General features: G+C 38.4%; 1 protein-coding gene across 1 annotated transcript in view; it reads right to left on the reverse strand.

Annotated features, from left to right (window-relative positions):
- Positions 1–22,970, reverse strand: part of KPNA3 (karyopherin subunit alpha 3) — a 92,432-nt gene that overhangs the window by 29,596 nt on the left and 39,866 nt on the right. Inside the window, exon 2 of the mRNA XM_068984778.1 lies at positions 16,680–16,724. Within this exon, the coding sequence (XP_068840879.1) occupies positions 16,680–16,724 (45 nt within the window). The remainder of the gene's footprint in view (positions 1–16,679; positions 16,725–22,970) is intronic.

The raw sequence follows: 22,970 nt of genomic DNA on the forward strand, positions 1-22,970 counted from the left end.
CAGTTTTCATTCCAACCCCAAAGAAAGGCCATGCCAAAGAATGCTCAAACTACTGCACAGTTGCACTCTTCTCACACACTAGTAAAGTAATGCTCAAAATTCCCCATGCCAGGCTTCAAAAAGTACGTGAACTGTGAACTTCCAGATGTTCAAGTTAGATTTAGAAAAGGCAGAGGAACCAGAGGTCAAATTGCCAACATCCACTGGATCATTGAAATAGACAGAGAGAGAGTTCCAGAAAAGTATCTGCTTCTGCTTTATTGACTATGCCAAAGTCTTTGACTATGTAGATCACAACAAACTGGAAAATTCTGAAAGAGATGGGAATACCAGACCACCTGACCTGCCTCCTGAGAAATCTGTACGCAGGTCAAGAACTAACAGTTAGAAATGGACATGGAACGACAGACTGGTTCCAAATAGGGAAAGGAGTGTGTCAAGGCTGCATATTGTTACCATGCTTATTTAACTCATACGCAGAGTATATCATGCAAAATGCCGGGCTGGATGGAGCACAAGCTGGAATCAAGACTGCCGGGGAAAATATCAACAACCTCAGATATGCAGATGACACAACCCTTGTGGCAGAAAATGAAGAGGAACTAAAGAACCTCTTGATGAAAGTGTAAGAGGAGAGTGAAAAAGTTGGCTTAAAACTCAACATTCAGAAAACTAAGATCATGGCATCTGGTCCCATCACTTCATGGCAAATAGATGGGGAAACAATGGAAACAGTGGCAGACTTTATTTTGGGGGGCTCCAAAATCACTACAGATGGTGATTGTAGCCATGGATTCAAGAGACACTTGCTCCTTCGAAGAAAAGCTATGACCAACCTAGACAGCATTTTTTTTTTTTTGACACTGCATTTATTTTTTATTTTTTTTATTTTTTTAATTTTAAAATCTTTAATTCTTACATGTGTTCCCAAACATGAACCCCCCTCCCACCTCCCTTCCTATAACATCTCTGTGGATCATCTCCATGCACCAACCCCAAGCATGCTGTATCCTGCGTCAGACATAGACTGGCGATTCAATTCTTACATGATAGTATACATGACAGAATGCCATTCTCCAAAATCATCCCACCCTCTCCCTCTCCCTCTGAGTCCAAAAGTCCGTTATACACAGCTGTGTCTTTTTTCCTGTCTTGCATACAGGGTCGTCATTGCCATCTTTCTAAATTCCATATATATGTGTTAGTATACTGTATTGGTGTTTTTCTTTCTGGCTTACTTCACTCTGTATAATCGGCTCCAGTTTCATCCATCTCATCAGAACTGATTCAAATGAATTCTTTTTAACGGCTGAGTAATACTCCATTGTGTACATGCACCACAGCTTTCTTATCCATTCATCTGCTGATGGACATCTAGGTTGTTTCCATGTCCTGGCTATTATAAACAGTGCTGTGATGAACACTGGGGTACATGTGTCTCTTTCAATTCTGGTTTCCTCGGTGTGTATGCCCAACAGTGGGATTGCTGGGTCATAAGGTAGTTCTATTTGCAATTTTTTAAGGAATCTCCACACTGTTCTCCATAGTGGCTGTACTAGTTTGCATTCCCACCAACAGTGTAGGAGGGTTCCCTTTTCTCCACACCCTCTCCAGCATTTATTGCTTGCAGATTTTTTAGACAGCATATTAAAAGGTAGAGACATTATTTTGCCAACAAAGGTCCATCTAGTCAAAGCTATGGTTTTTCCAGTGGTCATGTATGGATGTGAGAGTTGGACTATAAAGAAAGCTAAGTGCCGAAGAATTGATGCTTTTGAACTGTGGTGTTGGGCAAGACTCTGAGAGTCCCTTGGACTGCAAAAAGATCCAACCAGTCCATCCTAAAGGAAATCAGTCCTGAATACTGACTGGAAGGACTGATACTGGATCTGAAGCTCCAATGCTTTGGCCACCTGATGTGAAGAACTGGCTCACTGGAAAAGACACTGATGCTGGGAAAGATTGAAGGCGGGAGGAGAAGGGGACAACAGAGGATGAGACGGTTGGATGGCATGACCAACTCAATGGACACGAGTTTGAGCAAGCACAGGGAAGCCAGGCGTGCTGCAGTCAATGGGGTTGCAGAGTCTGACATGACTGAGAGCCTGAACTGAACTGATAGTTGATTTACAATGTTGTGTTAGTTTCAGGTATACAGCAAAGTGAATCAGCTATCAGTGGCTTCTCCTCCTGCCTTCAATCTTTCCCAGCATCAGAGTCCTCCAATGAATATTCAGGACTGATTTCCTTTAGGACTGATGGGTTTGATCTCCTTGCAGGCCAAGAAAAAAAAATTTTTTTTAATTTCAAATACAGTTTAAAAAGAAAAAAGAGTAAATGAAAATCAAGACGGTATGCCTTCTCATCAATGTACTGAGAAAACAGTATCATCTTGCTGGTATTCCTGAGCAAAATAATAGTAGTAATAACGACCATCTGAGAAAAGTCAGACAAACCTAAATTGGCCTTTCTATTAAAAAATCAGTCTATATATTCAAATACACTGTCATGAAAGATACAGACTGAAGAACTACTGGATCAAAGGAGACTTAAAAGATGATGTAACTAATTGCAATGTCTAATCCTAGATTGGATCTTGGGTTTATAAAAGAATATTATTGGAAAAAGCTAGCAAAGTATGAGTGACGGTCTATGGATTAGATAGAAATTTATGTGAACTTGAAAAAACAACTGTGGTTACACTGGAAGGTGTATGAAAATAATGTACTAAGGGTGTAAGGGGGCACCATGCCACAACTTAACTGGTTGCGGGGGTTATATAAATATATATATTTATTTATCATGGAGAAAGTAAGAATAAGGCAAATATGGGAAAATGCCAAGAATCAAGGAAGTTGGGTGCTGAGTGCTGTACTTTTTTGGTACTATTTTGAAACTCTGAATTTCAAACTGTAAGTATGAAATTTTTTCCAAATTAAAAAAAAAATGTATGCTTTTCACTTTGTGACTTACACACAGTTAACCCTAAAATCCTTTATTGTTTGTTATTCAGTCGCTAAGCTGTGTCTGTCTCTTGGCAACCCCATGGACTGCAGCACACCAGGCTTCCCTGTCTTCCATCTTGTGGAGTTTAAGTTCATGTCAATGGAGTGAGTGATGCCATCTAACCACCTCACCCTTTGCTGCTCTCTTCTCCTTTTGCTTTCAATCTTCCTCAGCATTAGGATCTTTACCAATGAGTCGGCTCTCGGCATCATGTGGCCAGAGTATTGGAGCTTCAGCGTCAAGCATCAGTCCTTCCAATGAATATTCATCAGATATTTAGGACTGACTGGTTTTATCTCCCTGCTGTCCAAGGGACTCCAAGAGTCTTCTCCAGCACTACAATTCTAAACCATCATTTCTTTGGCACTCAATTCAAGTTTTTTTTTTTTATGGTTCAACTCTCACATCCGTACCTGACTACTGGGAAAACCATAGCTTTGACTATAGAGACCTTTTTTGGAAAACCAATGTCTCTGTTTTTTAATACAGTGTCTAGGTTTGTCATAGCTTTCTTTCCAAGAAGCAAGTGTCTTCTAATTTCATGGCTGTAGTCATCATCTGCAGTGATTTTGGAGCCCAAAAAATTGACATCAAATTGGCAATATTCGTTGGATCATAGAGACAGCAAGGGAATTCCAGAAAAACAACTACTTCTGCTTCACTGACTACAAGAAAGCCTTTGACTGTGTAGCTCACAACAACATCTATTATATGGTGATTTTTAACACTTCTTGGAATTTAAGCCATTTAAAAAGTTTCAAAAAAGTTGACTGATTTGACAGATAAACAAAACAAAAAAATTATTCTAACCCTGGTTCTATTTTTATCCTCTGTTTCCTCTAACTTTACCAGAGTCTGAATAATTAAGCTTCCAAAGGCCTTTCAGGGATCTTACTCCCCCTATTCCTCCTACTCTCCCAGGTATTTCAGGCACAAAAGTAATACAAAAGCATAAGCACAACTAAATCCTCCTCTGTACACAGATGCCCAATCCAGGGATAGCATTTTACCATTATATATTATGTCTGCTGTAAGGAAGCTCCTTTCTAATTCTAATTTGCTACATTTTCTTTTTCAGACACACATAGGTGCTCAATTTTACTAAACTGTGCTTTTTAAAAAAGTCTATTGAAATGGCCACATAATTTTCTCCTTTCATCTATAAATGTGGTAAATTGTGAGTTTTTAATGTTAAACTCAGAACTTTTTAATGTTCAACTTATAACCTGGGATAAACCTGTCTTGGAATTAAAATATGTATATATATTCATTACTGGATTCAATTTAATAATACTTTATGAGGGATTTTTTTCCCCACCTATGTTCATAAGTGAAACTGGCTTATATACATCTTTTTTCATGCTGTCTTTGCCTGGCTCTTGGTGTTATGGTTTGTTAACCTTATAAAATGAGTTCAGAAATGTTCACTCTACCTTCTCTGAAATCACTAAGTAAGGCTGAAATTGTCAGTCCCTTGAATGTTTGCTGGAGTTCTCTCTGTGAGTACTTTTTCTTTTCAGGGCAATAAGAGACGTTAAATTTTTAGTTACTGATCTTATTAATTGTTTTAAAATCTATTCAGATTTTTAAATTTCTTCTTGAGTAAGCTGGGTAAATTATTTTAAATTTTTCCACTGAGAAATTGTTCGTTTCACCTAAGTTTTCAAATTTATTGGCATAAAATTGTTCATATTCAAATTGTGGTTGTTTTATAAAATGGTTATCATTCCCCTTCCCATATCCATGACTCTGGATAATCTGGTCCTGTATTTATTCCAGGTATGGCCATGTAACTTGCTTTGGCAATGGACTTGAGTTTAGTAAACGAACTTGAAAAGCTCCCCCACATCCAAGCATGTCCTCTCTTGCCGATTATATAATTCTAGAGCTACCAGGTGAGCAACTGTGAGCTTGCCTGTTGCAGGATGAGGCTATGTGGAAGACAACTCAGGTCTCAGTCAATAGTAAGAAACTTCTATGAGACCATCTTAGATCATCCAGTCACTAGCTAACCCACCAGCTGACCAGAGATGAGTGAAGGGGCCCAGGCAGAGATCAGGTGAACTGGCCCAGACCGGAAGAACCACTCTGCCAACCCACAGAATTGTCAGTGGAATAAAATGGCTATTTTGTTAATAAGCCACTAGGCTTCAGAGTGCTTCATTGTTGTTTGGTCACTAAGCCGTGTCAGACTCTGAAACCCCATGGATAGAAGCATGCTGCATAGGAACCTGGAATGTTAGGTCCATGAATCAAGGTAAATTAGAAGTGGTCAAACAGGAGATGGCAAGAGTGAACAACAACATTTTAGGAATCAGTGAACTAAAATAGACTGTAGTGGGTGAATTTAACTCTGATAACCATTATACCTGTTACTGTGGGCAAAAAAACCCTCAGAAGAGATGGAATAGCCCTCATAGTCAACAAGAGTCCAAAATGCAGTACTAGGATGCAATCTCAAAAACAACAGAATGATCTCTGTTCGCTTCCAAGGCAAACCATTCAATATCACAGCGGTGGTGATGGTGGTGGTTTAGTTGCTAAGTTGTGTCCAACTTTTGTGATCCTACCAGGAACCACTGTCCATGGGATTCTCCAGGTAAGAATACTGGAGTGGGTTGCCATTTCCTTCTCCAGGGGATCTTCCTGATCCAGGAATTGAAGTGGGACTCCTGCACTGCAGGCAGATGATACACCAACTAAGCTATAAGGGAAGCCCAATATTATAGTAATTCAAGTCTATGCCCCAACTAATAATGCTGAAGAAGCTTAAATTGAATGGTTTGATGAAGACCTACAAGACCTTCTAGAACTAACACCGAAAAAAGATGTTCATTTCATTATAAGGGACTGGAATGCAAAAGTAGGAAGTCAAGAGATATCTGGAGTAACAGGCAAATTTGGCCTTCGAGTACAAAATGATATAGGGCAAAGGCTAACAGAGTTTTGCAAAGAGAACGCACTGGTCACAGCAAACACCCTCTTCCAACAACAAAAGAGAATACTCTACGCATGGGCATCACCAGATAATCAATACCAAAATCAGACTGATTATATTCTTTGCAGCCAAGGATAAGAGAAGCTCTATACAGTCAGCAAAAACAAGACTGGGAGTGGACTGTGGCTCAGATCATGAACTCCTTATTGCAAAATGAAAATGAAGGTATTAGTCCCTCAGTTGTGTCCAACTCTTTGGTTCTGTCCATGGAATTCTCCAGGTAAGAATAGTGGCATGGGTTGTCATTTCCTTCTCCAGGGGATCTTCCCAACCTAGGAATAGAACCCAGGGCTCCTGCACTGAAGGCAGATTCTTTACTGACTGAGCTATGAGGGAAGCCCCAAGTCAGACTTAAACTGAACAAAGTCGGGAAAACCACTAGACCATTCAGGAATGACCTAAATGAAATCTCTTACAAATATACAAAGTCACAAATCGATTCAAAGGATTAGATCTAACAGAGTGTCTGAAGAACTATGGATGGAGGTTTGGGACACTGTAAAGGAGGCAGTGATCAAGATCATCTCCAAGAAAAAGAAATCCAAAAAGGCAAAATGGCTGTCTAAGGAGGCCTTACAAATTAGCTGGAAAAAAAGGAGAAGCGACCCAGGAAAAATGACAAATTTGAATGCAGAGTTCCAAAGAAAAGCAAGGTGAAAAAAGAAAGCTTTCCTCAGTGACCAATGCAAAGAAGTAGAGGAAAACAATAGAATGGCAAAGACTAGAGATCTCTTCAAGACTATTAGACATATTAGGGGAACACTTCATGCAAAGATGGGCACAATAAAGGACAGAAACAGTATGGACTTAACAGAAGAAGAAGACAGTAAGAAGACGTGGCAAGAAAACACAGACTATACAAAAAAGATCTTCATGACCCAGATAACAACAATGGTGTGATCACTCACCTAGAGCCAGATATCCTGGAACATGAAGTCAAGTGGGTCTTAGGAAGAATCACTACGAACGAAGCTAGTGGATGTGATGGAATTCCAGTGGAGCTATTTCAAATCCTGAAAGATGATGCTGTGAAAGTGCTGCACTCAATATGCCAGCAAATTTGGAAAACTCAGCAGTGGCCACAGGACTGGGAAAGGTCAGTTTTCATTCCAATCCCAAAGAAAGGCAATGCCAAAGAATGCTCAAACTACTGCACCATTGCACTCATCTCACACACTAGTAAAAGTAATGTCCAAAATTCTCCAAGCCAGGCTTCAGCAATACGTGAACCATGAACTTCCAGATGTTCAAGCTGGATTTAGAAAAGGCAGAGGAACCAGAGGTCAAATTGCCAACATCCACTGGATCATTGAAAAAGACAGAGTTCCAGAGAAACATCTACTTTTGCTTTACTGACTATGCCAAAGCCTTTGATTGTGTGGATCACAATGAACTGTGGAAAATTCTGAAGGGATGGGAATACCAGACCACCTGACCTGCCTCTTGAGAAACCTCTATGCAGGTCAGGAAGCAACAGTTAGAACTGGTCATGGAACAACAGACTGGTTCCAAATAGGAAAAGGAGTACGTCAAGGCTGTATATTGTCACCCTGCTCATTTAACTTATATGCAGAGTACATCATGAGAAACACTGGGCTGGAAGAAGCAAAAGCTGGAATCAAGATTGCCAGGAGAAATATCAATCACCTCAGATATGCAGATGACACCACCCTTATGGCAGAAAGTGAAGAGGAACTCAAAAGCCTCTTGATGAAAGTGAAAGAGGGGAGTGAAAAAGTTGGCTTAAAATTCAACATTCAGAAAATGAAGATCGTGGCATTCGTTCCCATCACTTCATGGGAAATAGATGGGGAAACAGTGGAAACAGTGTCAGACTTTATTTTCCTGGGCTCCAAAATCACTGCAGATGGTGATTGCAGCCATGAAATTAAGACACTTACTCCTTGGAAGGAAAGTTATAACCAACCTGCTGCTGCTAAGTTGCTTCAGTCATGTCCGACTCTGCGACCGCAGAGATGGCAGCCCATCAGGCTCCCCCGTCCCTGGGACTCTCCAGGCAAGAACACTGGAGTGGGCTGCCACCTCCCCCTCCAATGCATGAAAGTGAAAAGTGAAAGTGAAGTTGCTCAGTCGTGTCCAACTCTTTGGGACCCCATGGACTGCAGCCTACCAGGCTCCTCCTAGACAGCACATTCAAAAGCAGAGACATTACTTTGCCAATAAAGGTCTGTCTAGTCAAGGCTATGGTTTTTCCCGTGGTCATGTATGGATGTGAGAGTTGGACTATAAAGAAAGCTGAGCACCGAAGAATTGATGCTTTTGAACTGTGGTGTTGGAGAAGACTCTTGAGAGTTCCTTAGACTGCAAGGAGATCCAACCAGTCTATCCTAAAGGAGATCAGTCCGAGGTGTTCATTGGAAGGACTGATGTTGAACCTGAAACTCCAATACTTTGGCCACCTGATGTGAAGAGCTGACTCATTTGAAAAGACCCTGATGCTGAGAAAGATTGAAAGCAGGAGGAGAAGGGGATGACAGAGGATGAGATGGTTGGATGGCATCACCGACTTGATGGACATGGGTTTGCATGGACTCCAGGAGTTGGTGATGGACAGGGAGGCCTGGCATGCTGCGGTTCATGGGGTCACAGAGAGTTGGACACAACTGAGTGGCTGAGCTGAACTGATCTGTTTTACATATGGTAATGTAAGTTTCCATGTTACTCTTTCCATACATCTCACCCTCTCCTCCCCTCTTCCAAGTCCATAAGTCTATGCTCTATGTCTGTCTGTTTTTCCACTGCTGCCCTGTAAAGAAATTCTTCAGTACCATTCTTCTAGAATCCATACATATGCATTAGAACATGATAGTTATGTTTCTCTTTCTGACTTATTTCACTCTTTATAGTAGGTTTTAGGTTCATCCATCAGATTAAAACTGACTCAAATGTGTTTCTTTTTATGGCTGAGTAATATTCCATTATGTATATGATACCAAAACTTCTTTATCCATTCATCTGTCGATGGACATCTAGGTTGCTTCCAGGTTCTAGCTACTGTCAATAGTGCTGCAGTGACCAATGGGATACACGTGTCTTTCTCAATTTTGGTTTCCTCAGGGTATATCCCTAGGAGTGGGATTGCTGGGTCATATGGTGGTTTTATTCCTAGTTTTTTAAGGAATCTCCATACCGTCTTCCATAGTGGCTATATCAAGTTACATTCACACCAACAGTGCAAGAGCATTCCCTCTTCTCCACATCCTCTCCAGCATGTATTGTTTGTAGACTTTCTGATGATGGCCATTCTAACTGGTACGAGGTGAAATCTGATATCTCATTGTAGTTTTAATTTGCATTTATCTAATAATGAGAGATGTTAAGCATCTTTTCATGTGTTTGTTAGCCATCTGTATGTCTTCTTTGGAGAAATGTCTGTTTAGGTCTTTTCCCCACTTTTTGATTGGGTTGTTTTTCTGGTATTGAGTTGTGTGAGCTGCTTGTATATTTTAGAAATTAATCCTTTATCAGTTGCTTCATTTGCTATGACTTTCTCCCATTCTGAGGGTTGTCTTTTCACTTTACTTATACTTTCCTTTGCTGTGCAAACGCTTTTAAGTTTAATCAGGTCCCACTAGTTTACTTTTGTTTTTATTTCCATTACTCTAGGAGGTGGGTCATAGAGGATCTTGCTTTGATTTATATCATCGAGTGTTCTTTCTATGTTTTCCTCTAAGAGTTTTATAGTTTCTGGTCTTACATTTAGGTTTTTAAACCATTTTGAGTTTATCTTTGTGTATGGTGTTAGGAAGTATTCAAATTTCATTCTTTTACATGTAGCTGTTGATTTTTCCCAGCACCATTTATTGAAGAGGCTGTCTTTGCCCCATTGTATATTCTTGCCTCCTCTGTCAAAAATAAGGTACCCATTAAGTCCATAGGTTTATTTCTGGGCTTTCTATCTTGTTCCGTTGGTCTGTATTTCTGTTTTTGTGCCAGGACCATACTTACTGTCTTGATGACTACAGCTTTGTAGTATAATCTGAAGTCAGGAAGGTTGATTCCTCCAGCTCCATTCTTTCTCAAGACTGCTTTGGCTCTTGGGGTCTTTTGTGTTTCCCTATGAATTGTGAGATTTTTTTTTGTTCCAGTTCTGTGAAAAATGTCATTGGTAACGATAGGGATTGCATTGAATCTGCAGATTGCGTTTGGTAGTATAGTCATTTTCACAATAGTGATTCTTCCTACCCAGGAACATGGAGTATCTCTCCATCTGTTTATGTTGTCTTTGATTTCTTTCATTAGTATCTTACAATTTTCTGTGTACAGTTCTTTTGTCTCCTTAGGTAAGTTTATTCCTAGATATTTAATTATTTCTGTTGCAATGGTGAATGGGACTGATTCCTTAATTTCTCTGATTTTTCACTGTTAGTATATAGAAATGTAAGTGATTTCTGTGTATTGATTCTATATCCTGCAACTTTGCTAAATTCACTGATTAGCTCTAGTAATTTTCTGATACTCTCTTTAGGGTTTTCTATGTACAGTATCATGTCATCTGTAAACAGTGAGAGTTTCACTTCTTTTCTGATCCAGATTCCTTTTATCTCTTTTTCTTCTCTGACTGCTGTAGCTAGGACTTCCAGAACTATGTTGAATAATAGTGGTGAAAGTGGACACCCTTGTCTTGTTCCTGATCTTAGGGGGAATGCTTTCAGTTTTTCACCATTGAGAATTCTGTTTGCTATAGACTTATCATATATGGCCTTTACTATGTTGAGGTTGGTACCTTCTATGCCCATTTTTTGAAGAGTTTTAATCATAAATGGGTGCTGAATTTTGTTAAAGGCTTTTTCTGCATCTATTTAGATTACATTATTATTTTTATCTTTCAATTTGTTAATATGGTGTACCACACTGACTGATTTGTGTATACTGAAGAATCCTTGCATTCTTGGAATAAACCCAACTTGATGATGGTGTATGAGCTTTTTGATGTGTTGCTGAATTGTTTGCTAAAATTTTGTTGAGGATTTTTGCATCTATGTTCATCAGTGATAGTGGCCTGTAGTTTTCTTTTTTGTGTGTTGTTTTTGTCTGGTTTTGGTATCAGGGTGATGGTGGCCTCATAGAATGAGTTTGGAGGTATTCCTTCCCCTGCAATTTCTTGAAAGATTTAGAAGGATAGGCATTAGCTCTTCTCTAAATGTTTGAGAGAATTTTCCTGTGAAGCCCTCTGGTCCTGGGCGTTTTTTTCTTTGGGAGATTTTTGATCACAGCTTCAATTTCAGTGCTTGTAATTGGATTGTTCATAATTTCTATTTCTTCCTGGTTCAGTCCTGGAAGATTGAACTTTTCTAAGAATCTGTCCATTTCTCCAGGTTGTCCATTTAATGCCAGACAGTTGTTCATAATAGTCTCTTATAATCCTTTGTATTTCTGCATTGTCTGTTGTAACCTCTCCTTTTTCACCTCTAATTTTGTTGATTTGATTCTTCTTTTTTTCTTGATGAGTCTGGCTAACGGTTTGTCAATTTTGCTTATCTTCTCAAAGAACCAGCTTTTAGTTTTATTAATCTTTACTATTCTTTCATTTCTTTTTCATTTATTTCTGCTTGGATCTTTCTGATTTTTTTCCATCTACTAACTTTGGCGGTTTTTTATTCTTCTTTTTCCAGTTGTTTTAGGTGTAAAGTTAGGTTATCTATTCACTGTTTTTCTTGTTTCTTGAGGTAGGATTGTATTGCTATAAACTTCCCTCTTAAACTGCTTTTGCTGCATCCCATAGGTTTTGTCATTTGTTTCTAAAAATTTCTTTATTTCCCTTTTGACTTTTTCAGTAACCTGCTGGTTATTTAGAAATGCACTGTTTAATCTCCCCTGTGTTTCTTATAGTTTTTTCTTATTAATTGATATCTAGTCTCATAGCATTGTGGTCACTGAGCTTTGATTTGTGACCCAAGATGTGGTCTATCCTGGAGAATGTTCCATGTGCACTTGTATTCCTCTGCATTTGGATGGAATGTCCTACAGATACCAATGAGATCCATCTCATCTAATGTATCATTTAAGACTTGTGTTTCCTTATTAATTTTCTGTTTTGATGATCTGTCCATTGGTGTGAGTGAGGTGTTGAAGTCTCCTACTATTATTGTGTTCCTGTCAATTTCTCCTTTTATATCTGTTAGTGTTTGTCTTATGTATTAAGGTGCTCCTATGTTGGGTGCACAAATATTTACAATTGCTATGTCTTCTTCTTGGTTTTCTTTCTTTTTTTTTTTTTTAAATAAAATAAATATTTAAATATGTCTTCTTCTTGGATTGATCCCTTGATCATTATGTAGTATCCTTCCTTATCTCTTGCAATTTTCTTTATTTTAAGGTCTATTTTGTCTGATATGAGAATTGCTACTCCAGCTTTCTTTTGCTTCCCATTTGCATGGAATATGCACTTTCAGTCTATATGTGTCTTTAGGTCTAAAGTGGGTTTCTTGTAGACAGTATATATATGGATCTTGTTTTTGGATCCATTCAGCTAGCCTGTGTCTTTTGGTTGGAGCATTTAATCCATTTACATTTAAAGTAATTATTGATATGTATGTTCCTACTTCCCTGGTGGTTCAGACGGTAAAGTGTCTGTCTACAATGTGAGAGACCTGGGTTCGATCCCTGGGTTGGGAAGATTCCATGGAGAAGGAAATGGCAACCCACTTCAGTACTTCTTGCCTTGAAAATCCCATGGACGGAGGAGCTTGGTGTAGGCTACCATCCATGGGGTCACAAAGAGTCGGGCACGACTGAGCAACTTCACTTTCACTTTCATTGCCATTTTTAAATTGTTTGAGGTCGATTTTGTAGATCTGTTTTCTTCTCTTGTATTTCCTGACTATGTAAGTCCCTTTAACATTTGCTGTAAATCTGGTTTGGTGGTACTGAATTCTCTTAACTTTCGCTTGTCTGTAAAGCCTTTTATTTCTCCATCAATTCTGAATAAGATGCTTTCTGGGTACAGTAATCTTGGTTATAGATTTTTGCCTTTTAGTACTTTAAATACATCCTTCCATTCCCTTCTGGCCTCCAGAGTTTCTGTTGAAAGATCAACTGTTAAACTTATGGGGTTTCCCTTGTATGTTACATGTTGCTTTTCCCTTGTTGCTTTTAATATTCTTTCTTTGTGTTTAGTCTTTGTTAGTTCGATTAGTATGTGTCTTGGCATATTTCTCCTTGGGTTTATCCAGTATGGGACTCTTTGTGCCTCTTAGACTTGATTCACTATTTCCTTTTCCATGTTGGGGAAATTTTCAACTATAATCTCTTTGAAAATTTTCTCATACCCCCTTTTTTTTTTCTCTTCTTCTGGGATCCCTATAACTTGAATGTTGGTGTGTTTGATATTGTCCCAGCGGTTTCTGAAACTATCCCCAGTTCTTTCCATTCCTTTTACTTTACTCTGCTCTTCAGAAGTTATTTTCACCATTTTATCTTCCAGCTCACTGATTCATTCCTCTGCTTCAGATTTGTTTACTGTTTTGAGACAAGCTACCTGACTTGTCACAGATCAGGTCTTCGGAATAGCACTACTCTATAACGAAAGCGTTTTTCGTAAAACTTCAATAAGTGATGTAAATTTAAGTGAAAATTTAGGATATCACAATTCTAGACCCCGGTTCGATTCCTGGGTCAGGGAGATCCACTGGAGAAGGGATATGCTACCCACTCCAGTATTCCTGGGCTTCCCTTATGGCTCAGTTGGTAAGGAATTCACCTGCAGTGCAGGAGACCTGGGTTCAACGCCTGGTTGGGAAGATTCCCTCGAGAAGGGAACGGCAACCCACTCCAGTAATCTTGCCTGGAGAATTCTATGGACAGAGGAGCTACAGTCCATGGGGTCGCAAAGAGGTGGACACAATGAAGTAACTAACACTTTCAACTACATGTCCAGAATCTGACTAAGCATTCTGAGACGGGCTGGGGAAGAGACCTAGGAGTACTAGGGTGTGGGAAGCTGGGGTTGGATGGGGGGAATGTGGTTAACACATTCAATTTAGAAGCTGACCATCTAGTAGAAATGTGTAGAGCTCATCTAAGAAACTGGGAACTAGCTCCCTTTCTTGTATTTTCAACAATCTCAGTGTCAGTAATAACAATGCTGTGATTTTCTCCTCAATGGAGCAATAAAGACAACAAGGGTGAAATCAAAGACAGACACTTTGTCCTTAAAGAGTGGAAGAATCTTCTTTTGAAGGGCTCTTCCCACCTCTGAAGAAGTACATCAAAATCAATTAAGCTTTGACGTCTATGCTTTGTTTCAGAAGGGGTCACTTTCTGCTGCTTACTCAAGGAATTCTGAAATGTGAAATAAGGAACTGCCTGAAATTTCTTCAGTTAATTTTATTTTGATCATCCCACAAGCATTTTTTTTTCAGGAATTAATCAGAGTAATTAGAAAGGAAATAATGTTATCCAGAAGGGAAAAATGAAGAGCTAAGAAAGAGGTCTCTAGACTAAACCACCACCACCACACAGATTTGATCCCTGGGTCAGGAAGATCCCCTAAAGAAGGGCATGGCAACCCACTCCAGTATTCTTGTTTGGAAAACCCCATGAACAGAGAAGCCTGGTGGGCTACAGTCCACAAGGTTGCAAAGAGTTGGACAGGACTAAAGCCACTGGGCACACAACCAACAAGGACCTACTGTATATCACAGGGAACTCTGCTCAATATTCTTAAAAACCTAAATGGAAAAAGAATTTGATAAAGAACAGATACAAGTATATGTTTAAATGAATAACTTCGCTGTACAGCTGAAACTAACACAATATTGTTAATCAATTATACTCCAATATAAAATAAAAGTTAAAAAAAAGTGATGTCTAAAGAAACCAAGGTGGACATTAAGAAAAGACATACTCTGGCAAGGAAGAAACTTTAATTCTATAAATTAAATACAGAGGGAGTACAACTATTAATATAAGAGAAACAAATCACCAAATATAAATATAAGTGAAGAGCTTAGATTTATAAGCATATCAGAGGAGCTAAAAAGCTTAAAACAGGAGAGAATTCTGAATAATACCAAGACCAATACAAAAGTCTCAGAATTGTATTCCAAGCATGAAAAGTTAAGGGAAAATGAAGGCTTACATCTGGGGAGAGTTGATGTAATGTGAAGAGCTAACAAAAAATGAATAATTATTTAATTTCAATTTTATTCCTCGTGGTTCTCCTACAGAGAATGATCTTCACAAGATGAATGAAAAACCAAATGCAAAAGGACACATACTATTCCATTTATATAAAGTTCAAAATATGCAAAATAATCTATAACATTAGAAATCAGGGTAATGGTTGCTTTGGGGCACAGCACTAACTGTGAAGGAGCCTTAGGATACAGATGTGTTCACTTTGTGAAAATTCATCAAGTTGTACACTTAAGTTGTATTGATATTTTGTATGTATGTGCTAATAAAAAGTTAAAAAGAAAAAGAAGCTAAGTCCAAAGTGTTAAGATTGGCAAGGAGCTCACCTCACTCATTTATTAAAAGCTTAGTTCAGCTTTTTAAGGCTTAGTTCAGTTCTCTGGTCCAAATGACCCAACGATCTGAAAACTGACAAATCACTGAGGTTAATCTCTGAGTATCCATGAAGTTAAGGAGTCGAAAGAACTGAGATTAGCAAGTATTTTTCAAATTTAATTAAAAAAATGGGTCAGAAGGGGTATGGAAGAATGGATCTCAGGAACTGTATACTATAACAAGTAGCATAATATCAATGCTGAGTAAAAATTCATGACACAAAGTGGGTATTAAAGACTTACTGAGTAAATAAATGTACTAAGTGAAGTGAAGTCGCTCAGTTGTGTCTTGACTCTTTCTGACCCCATGGACTGTAGCCTACCAGGCTCCTCTGTCCATGGGATTTTCCAGGCAATAGTACTGGAGTGGATTGCCATTTCCTTCTCCAGGGGATCTTCCCAACCCAGGGTTCGAACCCGGGTCTCCCGCATTGTAGACAGATGCTTTACCATCTGAGCCACCAGGGAAGTCCATTTAATTTTAGTGACTCACTGAGAGAGTGTGTACTCTCTGCATCAAGATAGTCTTTCTCTCTGAAACTGGGAAGATTTAAGATAATATATGAGTTTCAGGAGTGAATCAGATGAAGAAAATCTAACCTAAGACAAACACAAAGATTTAGAAGTAAGTTTCAAATCTATTTTGTAAATGTACGTGTGTATATAGACAGAATTTATTATATGCACTTTCTTAATTGATAATTAAAATTTGCTTAAAAGAAAATGTGCTTAAAAAAATAAAATGTGCTTGCATAAAAACACAATCTAATCAAGGGCAATTCAAAAGTAATGGAAGAAAACAAAACAAATTTTTAACAACAGTTGCATCCACCTGGTAGAATATACGGTTATTCTACTGTTATTTATTTTTCTAAAGTGTCTTTAACAAACAGTATCTAACTTCACCAGATGTTATAAGAATTTCAATGACAGTGGCACAGTACTTCACACAGTACCTAACACCTCAATAAATGGAAGGTACTAAAAATGTATGCCATCATAAATTAGTTAACCATATGTTTTTATGCTGTATAGTTTTAGGGATGCCCACTAATCTGCCACAGTATTTTCATTATTCAAGTTATAGAAAGTTTTAACATTAGAAAACATCTTTTTTTTAATTAAACACAAATCACTCTTACCTTTCGCAATTCAACTGTCACTTCATTTCTGTGTCTTCGCATTGTCTGTAAGAAAAACAAAAGTTTCATTAAGTATCTAAATATTGATACTGCCAGTATAAATTAAGGTCTCTGGCATTTATTTATTTATTTTTTTAGATTTTATTCTTAAAGATTAAGGATTAGTCAGTTTTAGACTTTAAATGATGAACTATAGGAGGCTAAAAAGTCAAAACTCCTGTCTATTTTACTGGATACCTGTTGATTAGTTCTGTGGGGAGTGGGAGACAGAGCTCAGCTGCCTAAGACCCACACCCCTGTCCTAACTGCACCCAGGTTTCTATGGGGAATTATATACTCTCCACTGTGTAGTCTTGATGGAACCATCTATTAAAGCATCTCCAAAAAAAGAAAAAAGAAAATCATCTCACTCTCTCCTAGCATAAACAGCATGAGCTCAAACTCTGCCAACAGAACTCTCCCCTGTAACTCTGAACCCAGAGCAAAACAGAAAGAGGGAAATTTTTTTTAAAAAGCACGTTAATTACCAAAGGAAGTATCTGAACAAGGCAGTGAGCCATGCCTATTTCTGAACTTGCTATATTCCTAGTTATCTGGTGTCTGTACTCATTCGATGAACTACCTCATAATCTTCCAATATGGTTTTGCTTTTAAGTCAGCCAGAACCAATTTTTTATGCCTGCAACTAGTGTATTCTATCTCAAACAATTAATGTTTCAAGAAAGTAATTTACTCATTGTTATGACCTTAAAAATCACATAAAAATGAAAATAAACTTGAGACAAGTATTTTGTATCAAAAGATAAAGAAGTATCCTTCTAAGTTTACTAAGAGGCTCTCACAAATGTCTTAATAGGAATTATTAAAATAACTAGATATCTCTGGTAGCTCAGCTGGTAAAGAATCCGCCTGCAACGCAGGAGACCTAAGTTTCAATCCCTGGGTTGGGAAGATCCCCTGGAGGAGGGCATGGCAACCCACTCCAGTATTCTTGCCTGCAGAATTCCCATAGACAGAGGAGCCTGGCGTGTTGCAGTCCATGGTTTTGCAAAGAGTTGGATATGACTGAGCAACTAAGGACAGCACATATATCCCTTCTCCCCTTAACACAGTGATATAATGGATTATTTCATTACACATACAAATACAGTAAGTGTTTACATTTTTAGAATAAAGGCCACATGTCATGGTGTATTACTTTTTTAATACACTGCTACAGGCAGTGTTATTAATATTATTCTATTTAATGATCTTTTGTTACTGTGCCTCTGTCAAGTTTTCTTAAACTGCAGTGATGAATTAATCTCTTTATAGGAAAAAGAATCCCATGGAACCCAAATTATAAACTTTGTTAAATACACTGAAATATTAATCTAGACATAAATTCATGCTTAAAGACAGATATATTTAATTAATGTAAAGGAAATTGCCAAATAAAATTCAAATTAGTAACATTTATTTGATGTGATCATGGAAAGAGGCCCTGCTAAAACTATTACTACTAATAGGGTTCAACAGTAAAAAGAGCGAGCCCTGAATATAATTCTATATTTAATGTTTCTGGGTTTATGTTTCAACACTATTAATACAGAGAATGCTTTATGTATTGATTAATCATAAAAATTATAATAAATGTTGAGCAAATACAAATATTAATGAAGTGTTATCTGGTCACTCTGTAAAGAAAGCTGTCTTTATTCACCTGAAAAACTACCAATTGTCGAAATCTGCCTGTACAGACTGTTTGCCTAATCCAGCCGTTACTAAAGCTGGAAGAGAAAGGTGTTCTGACTGTAATGACTACTACACTCAACTGTTTACAAACTGTTTAAAGAGTACACAAGGACTTCCCTGGTGGTCCAGTGGTTAAGAATATGCCTACCAACGCAGGGGACACGCTCGGGCCACATGGAGCGGAGCAGCTAAGCCCACGTGCTGCAACTACTGAAGCCCTGGAGCCCGTGCTCTGCAACAAGAGAAGCTGCTGCAATGAGATGCCCATGAACAGCAGCTAGAGAGTAGCTGCCGCTCTCTACAACCAGAGAAAGCCTGAACGTGGCAAGAAGATCCAGCACAGCCAAAATAAAGTGATTAACTAACTAAAAAATAAGATAGCAGACAACAAGAAAGTCTCAGGCAGCCTGTCTCTTCGAAAATATGGTCAAGTTACTGCTACGCTGCAGTTTCCATTAAAAAACTGCTTCATCAAGGCTAGAAGTGGTGGGCGACCTAAAGCACTCTGAATAAATGAGGAATCTACACTCCATTAAGCACGTGAAGTGCCCAAGTCAGGAGTTAGTTCCCAATCAGTAAGGGCTTCAAATACCAACTTCTGAATTTAGGCACCTGTTTGTTAATTAACGTAAGGGATGTTGGAAATAATTTTTTACTGCTGAACTGGAATTGTTCAAGACATATGGATTAACTAGGCATATAGGTATACCTTGAGTCTTACCTGTTTGCAGTTTAAGAATCTGACAAGCCCTACAGAGAAGTTTTTGAGTCTAAGTGATTCTGTGGCCCACCTCATCTTGAAAGATTTTGTTCCCTAATTCTAGTCAGATCTTCCTGGTGTCTACTTAGGGTTAAAGTTTTATTGCTAGGTGGTAGTTCAGGATCTAAAAGAGCTAAACTCATAAAACAAGCTCCGTGACTTCTGGCGACTGCTCGCTAATACACACTTGTGTAAGAATTAACAGCAAATTCTGTCTAAGGCTTATTTCATTACTCACTGGGAATTCCCTGGCAGTTCAATGGTTAGGACTCAGCACTTTCACTGCTGAAGACCTGGGTTCAATCCCTGATCGGGGAACTAAGATCCCACAAGTCATACAGCATGGCCAAAAACAACAATAATAATAATAGTATAACTCACTGGTAGTAAAATCTCTAAGGAAAATCACCTATTACCTGCACCTATCTATACAGTTAAAGGCCTTCTATTCATCCAAAAGAACCTACGGGTGTAAACTGCCAAATGGCTTAGGTCAGTCAGCAACAGCTAACTATCATCTATGGTGCAAGTACCTTTGAATTAGTCATCACTTCCTCTCCACTCTGTTTAAGTTATAGAAAAAGGCTTCATCTTAGGGCCTCTCCTTCCTTACATTCTTCCCAAGTGATCTCATCTACTCTTACATCTTCAATTACAGTTTGAAGACCACGCCCAAGTATCTATTCTGCTCTCTCGCCTGGGCTTCTAATCTGTAAATACAATATTCACTCTTTCGTCAAAAATTTACTAAATCCAACCTAAATGCTCCACGCAATATGCCTGCAACTAGAAGGCAAATACAGCAATTATAGTCTAGTACTGCTGCTGCTGCTGCTAAGTTGCTTCAGTTGTGTCCGACTCTATGCAACCCCATAGACGGCAGTCCACCAGGCTACCCCGTCCCTGGGATTCTCCAGGCAAGAACACTGGAGTGGGTTGCCATTTCCTTCTCCAATGTGCGAAAGTGAAAAGTGAAAAGTGAAAGTGAAGACGCTCAGTCATGTCAGACTCTTAGCGACCCCATGGACTGCAGCTCACCAGGCTCCTCCATCCATGGGATTTTCCAGGCAAGAGTGCAGGAGTGGGGTGCCATTGCCTTCTCTGATAGTCTAGTACAGTGGTCAGTAAACCGTAACCTGCGGGCCAATTCTGGCAAGCTGTCTATTTTTTCAGGGCCCCACAGGAATAGTTTGTACATTTTTAAGTGATTACAGTATAAAGGATATTACATGTCTATATGATACCTTTATTTTTGTCTCTTGGCCCCTCAAAGCCTGTAATATTTACTATCTGTCCTTTTAAGAAAAGTTTGCTAGCAGCTGGTCTAGGGGAAAAGATAGTAATAACACACAGTAATATAAATGTGTTCATTGTTAAGATAGGAAAATAAATAATAAAGTTCTATATCAGAAGGAGACATGATTAGAGGGTCAGGAAAGGGCTCAATGAAGAATTAAAATAGGTATGCCCATGTGTAAGTTTAGGGATAGGGGACAGATCACTGCAGGGCCTCAAACTCAGCTGCTTATAAAACCACACCTGCTTCCTGATCTTCCCCCACAGAAAAAAATACCACCTACGCTGCCATGAATATCCCCAATACCAGGAAACAGTGCAACCACCCAAAAAGTTAAGAGCCCCAATCCTGGTAGATCATCCATGGATGGCTACTCACTCTCCAAATTCTCTGACATCCAACAAGGTCAACAAAATAGGATTCAAACCTTCCAGCCTTACCGCCACCATCCTAGACTACAAAGCCACCGTCATGTCAACTGGATCATTACTAGTCTCCTTCTATGCACTGAACCAGTTTTCCATAATGCAGCCAAAGCATGCTTTTTCTAATGCAAACCTGTGTTGCAATTCTCTTGAATAAAATCTTTCAGTGAATTTTTTTAATCTAGAATCTTTCACTTCATCAAAAAAAAAAAAAAAAAAGTTACCAGGACAGTCAAACCAAAACCCCACAGACAAAATCTACAACAATGGGTGATAAGGCACACCCATGAATTCTCAGATACAAGAAGGTTAAATCTGGTTAAATCACCAACTACAGGACTGACATGTTCTCAGCATATCTGCTGAAGGAAATAGAAGGGCAGAAGTAACTGGGTAATTGAAGGAGGAGCGGGGAGGAGAACCCCAAATCATGAATCTCTAGAATTTAGAAAGGCAATTTGAGGACAGCTGCAAATGAAAGGGACAAAACACTGTAAGAAATGACGAGCACAGACTCAAACAAGAGGCTGAAGTCCTCCTTCCTAGGAAAAGCCCTATAAGAAATTTCTGGGAGAAGAATTCCAAGTGATTAAGACAGGCACAACTAGGGCAAAACAGAGGATCCAGACGAAAGTGGGTGAATGAAAAAGAGCCAGATCTCAGAAAATAGGAATATATATATATTTATAAAATCACTTTTTAAAAAAAGAAGAAGGGGGTCTAGAGTAGTATGGCTAGAAAAGCTATCCTGACCCATCCCTCACTCTGAAAAGCTCAGGAAAACATATCATAAAATGAACAACATAAAAGGACTGGGGTCAAATTCTATGTTTTAAGACATAAGGAACAGAATGATCCATTAAAATACAACAGGTAAAAACTGCATCCTAGAGAACGACAGAAAACGTGAAAGAACATTATTATTCAGAAAAACTCAAAAATGAGGTAATAGAAATGAAAGAATTTGAAAATTTTGAAAATTTCAGAAAGAAAACCTAGCCAAGAACAATCACCCAACACAACAGATAATGCTTAAGAGTTACAGAATGTGCAAAGAAATAAAATTTTAATAAAAAAGAAATGAAGGTGAAAATTATTAGAAATAATAATAAAGACAATAATTAAAAAAGAAAAGTTCTAAAACTAAAAGACCTGAAATTACTGGAAAAGCACACAAAGTACGGGGAAATCAATCCAGAAAAACCAATACCAAGATATATTAGAAAGACTAATGGATTTCAAAAACAGAAAAGAAAATGCCTCTGGACATCTATATGTAGGGTAGATCTAATAAATGAGCTCAGCAAGGTCACAGAACACAAGATAAAAACACAAAAGTCAGTTTGTATGTCTATACACTTGCAACAAACACATGGGCATCAAAACTACCACAGAGAGTGTTCCAATTTCATTCTTTCACACGCAGCTGTCCAGTTTTTCCAGCACCACTTACTGAAGAGACTGTCTTTTCTCCATTGTGTATTCCTGTCTCCTTTGTCATAGATTAATTGACCACAGGTGTCTGGGTTTACTTCTGGACTTTCTATCCCATTCTACTGATTTATATTTCTGTTTTTGTGCCAGTATCAGACTGCTTTGACTACTTCAGCTTTGTAGTAGAGTCTGAAGTCAGGGAGCCTCATTCCTCCAGCAATAAACTAACAACGCACACATGGGCATCCAAATGAGAAATACAAATAATATCATTAATAATTTCTCCAAAAAAAAATCTTAGGTATGATCCTAACAATACCTGTACAGGATACATATGTTAAAATGAAACAACACTGATGAAGGAATTTAAGAATCTAAAAAATGTAAAGACATACTGTGTTAATGGACTGGTAGACTCAAGTTGATGTCAATTCTTCTCATAACGATATACAGATTTAGCACAATTCCTTTCAAATACCGATAATACTGTTCTAAGCTTACGTAGAAAGCCAAAGTAATTAGAATAGCTAACAATTTTGTGGGAAAAAAAGTGGGAGGAATTAGTCTATCTAACTTCCAGACTTCTTATATAGCTACAGTAATAAACACTGCATGATACAGGTGGAAAGATATATACACTG

This window comes from Capricornis sumatraensis, chromosome 12 (assembly GCF_032405125.1).
Source record: "Capricornis sumatraensis isolate serow.1 chromosome 12, serow.2, whole genome shotgun sequence".
Lineage (NCBI taxonomy): Eukaryota > Metazoa > Chordata > Mammalia > Artiodactyla > Bovidae > Capricornis > Capricornis sumatraensis.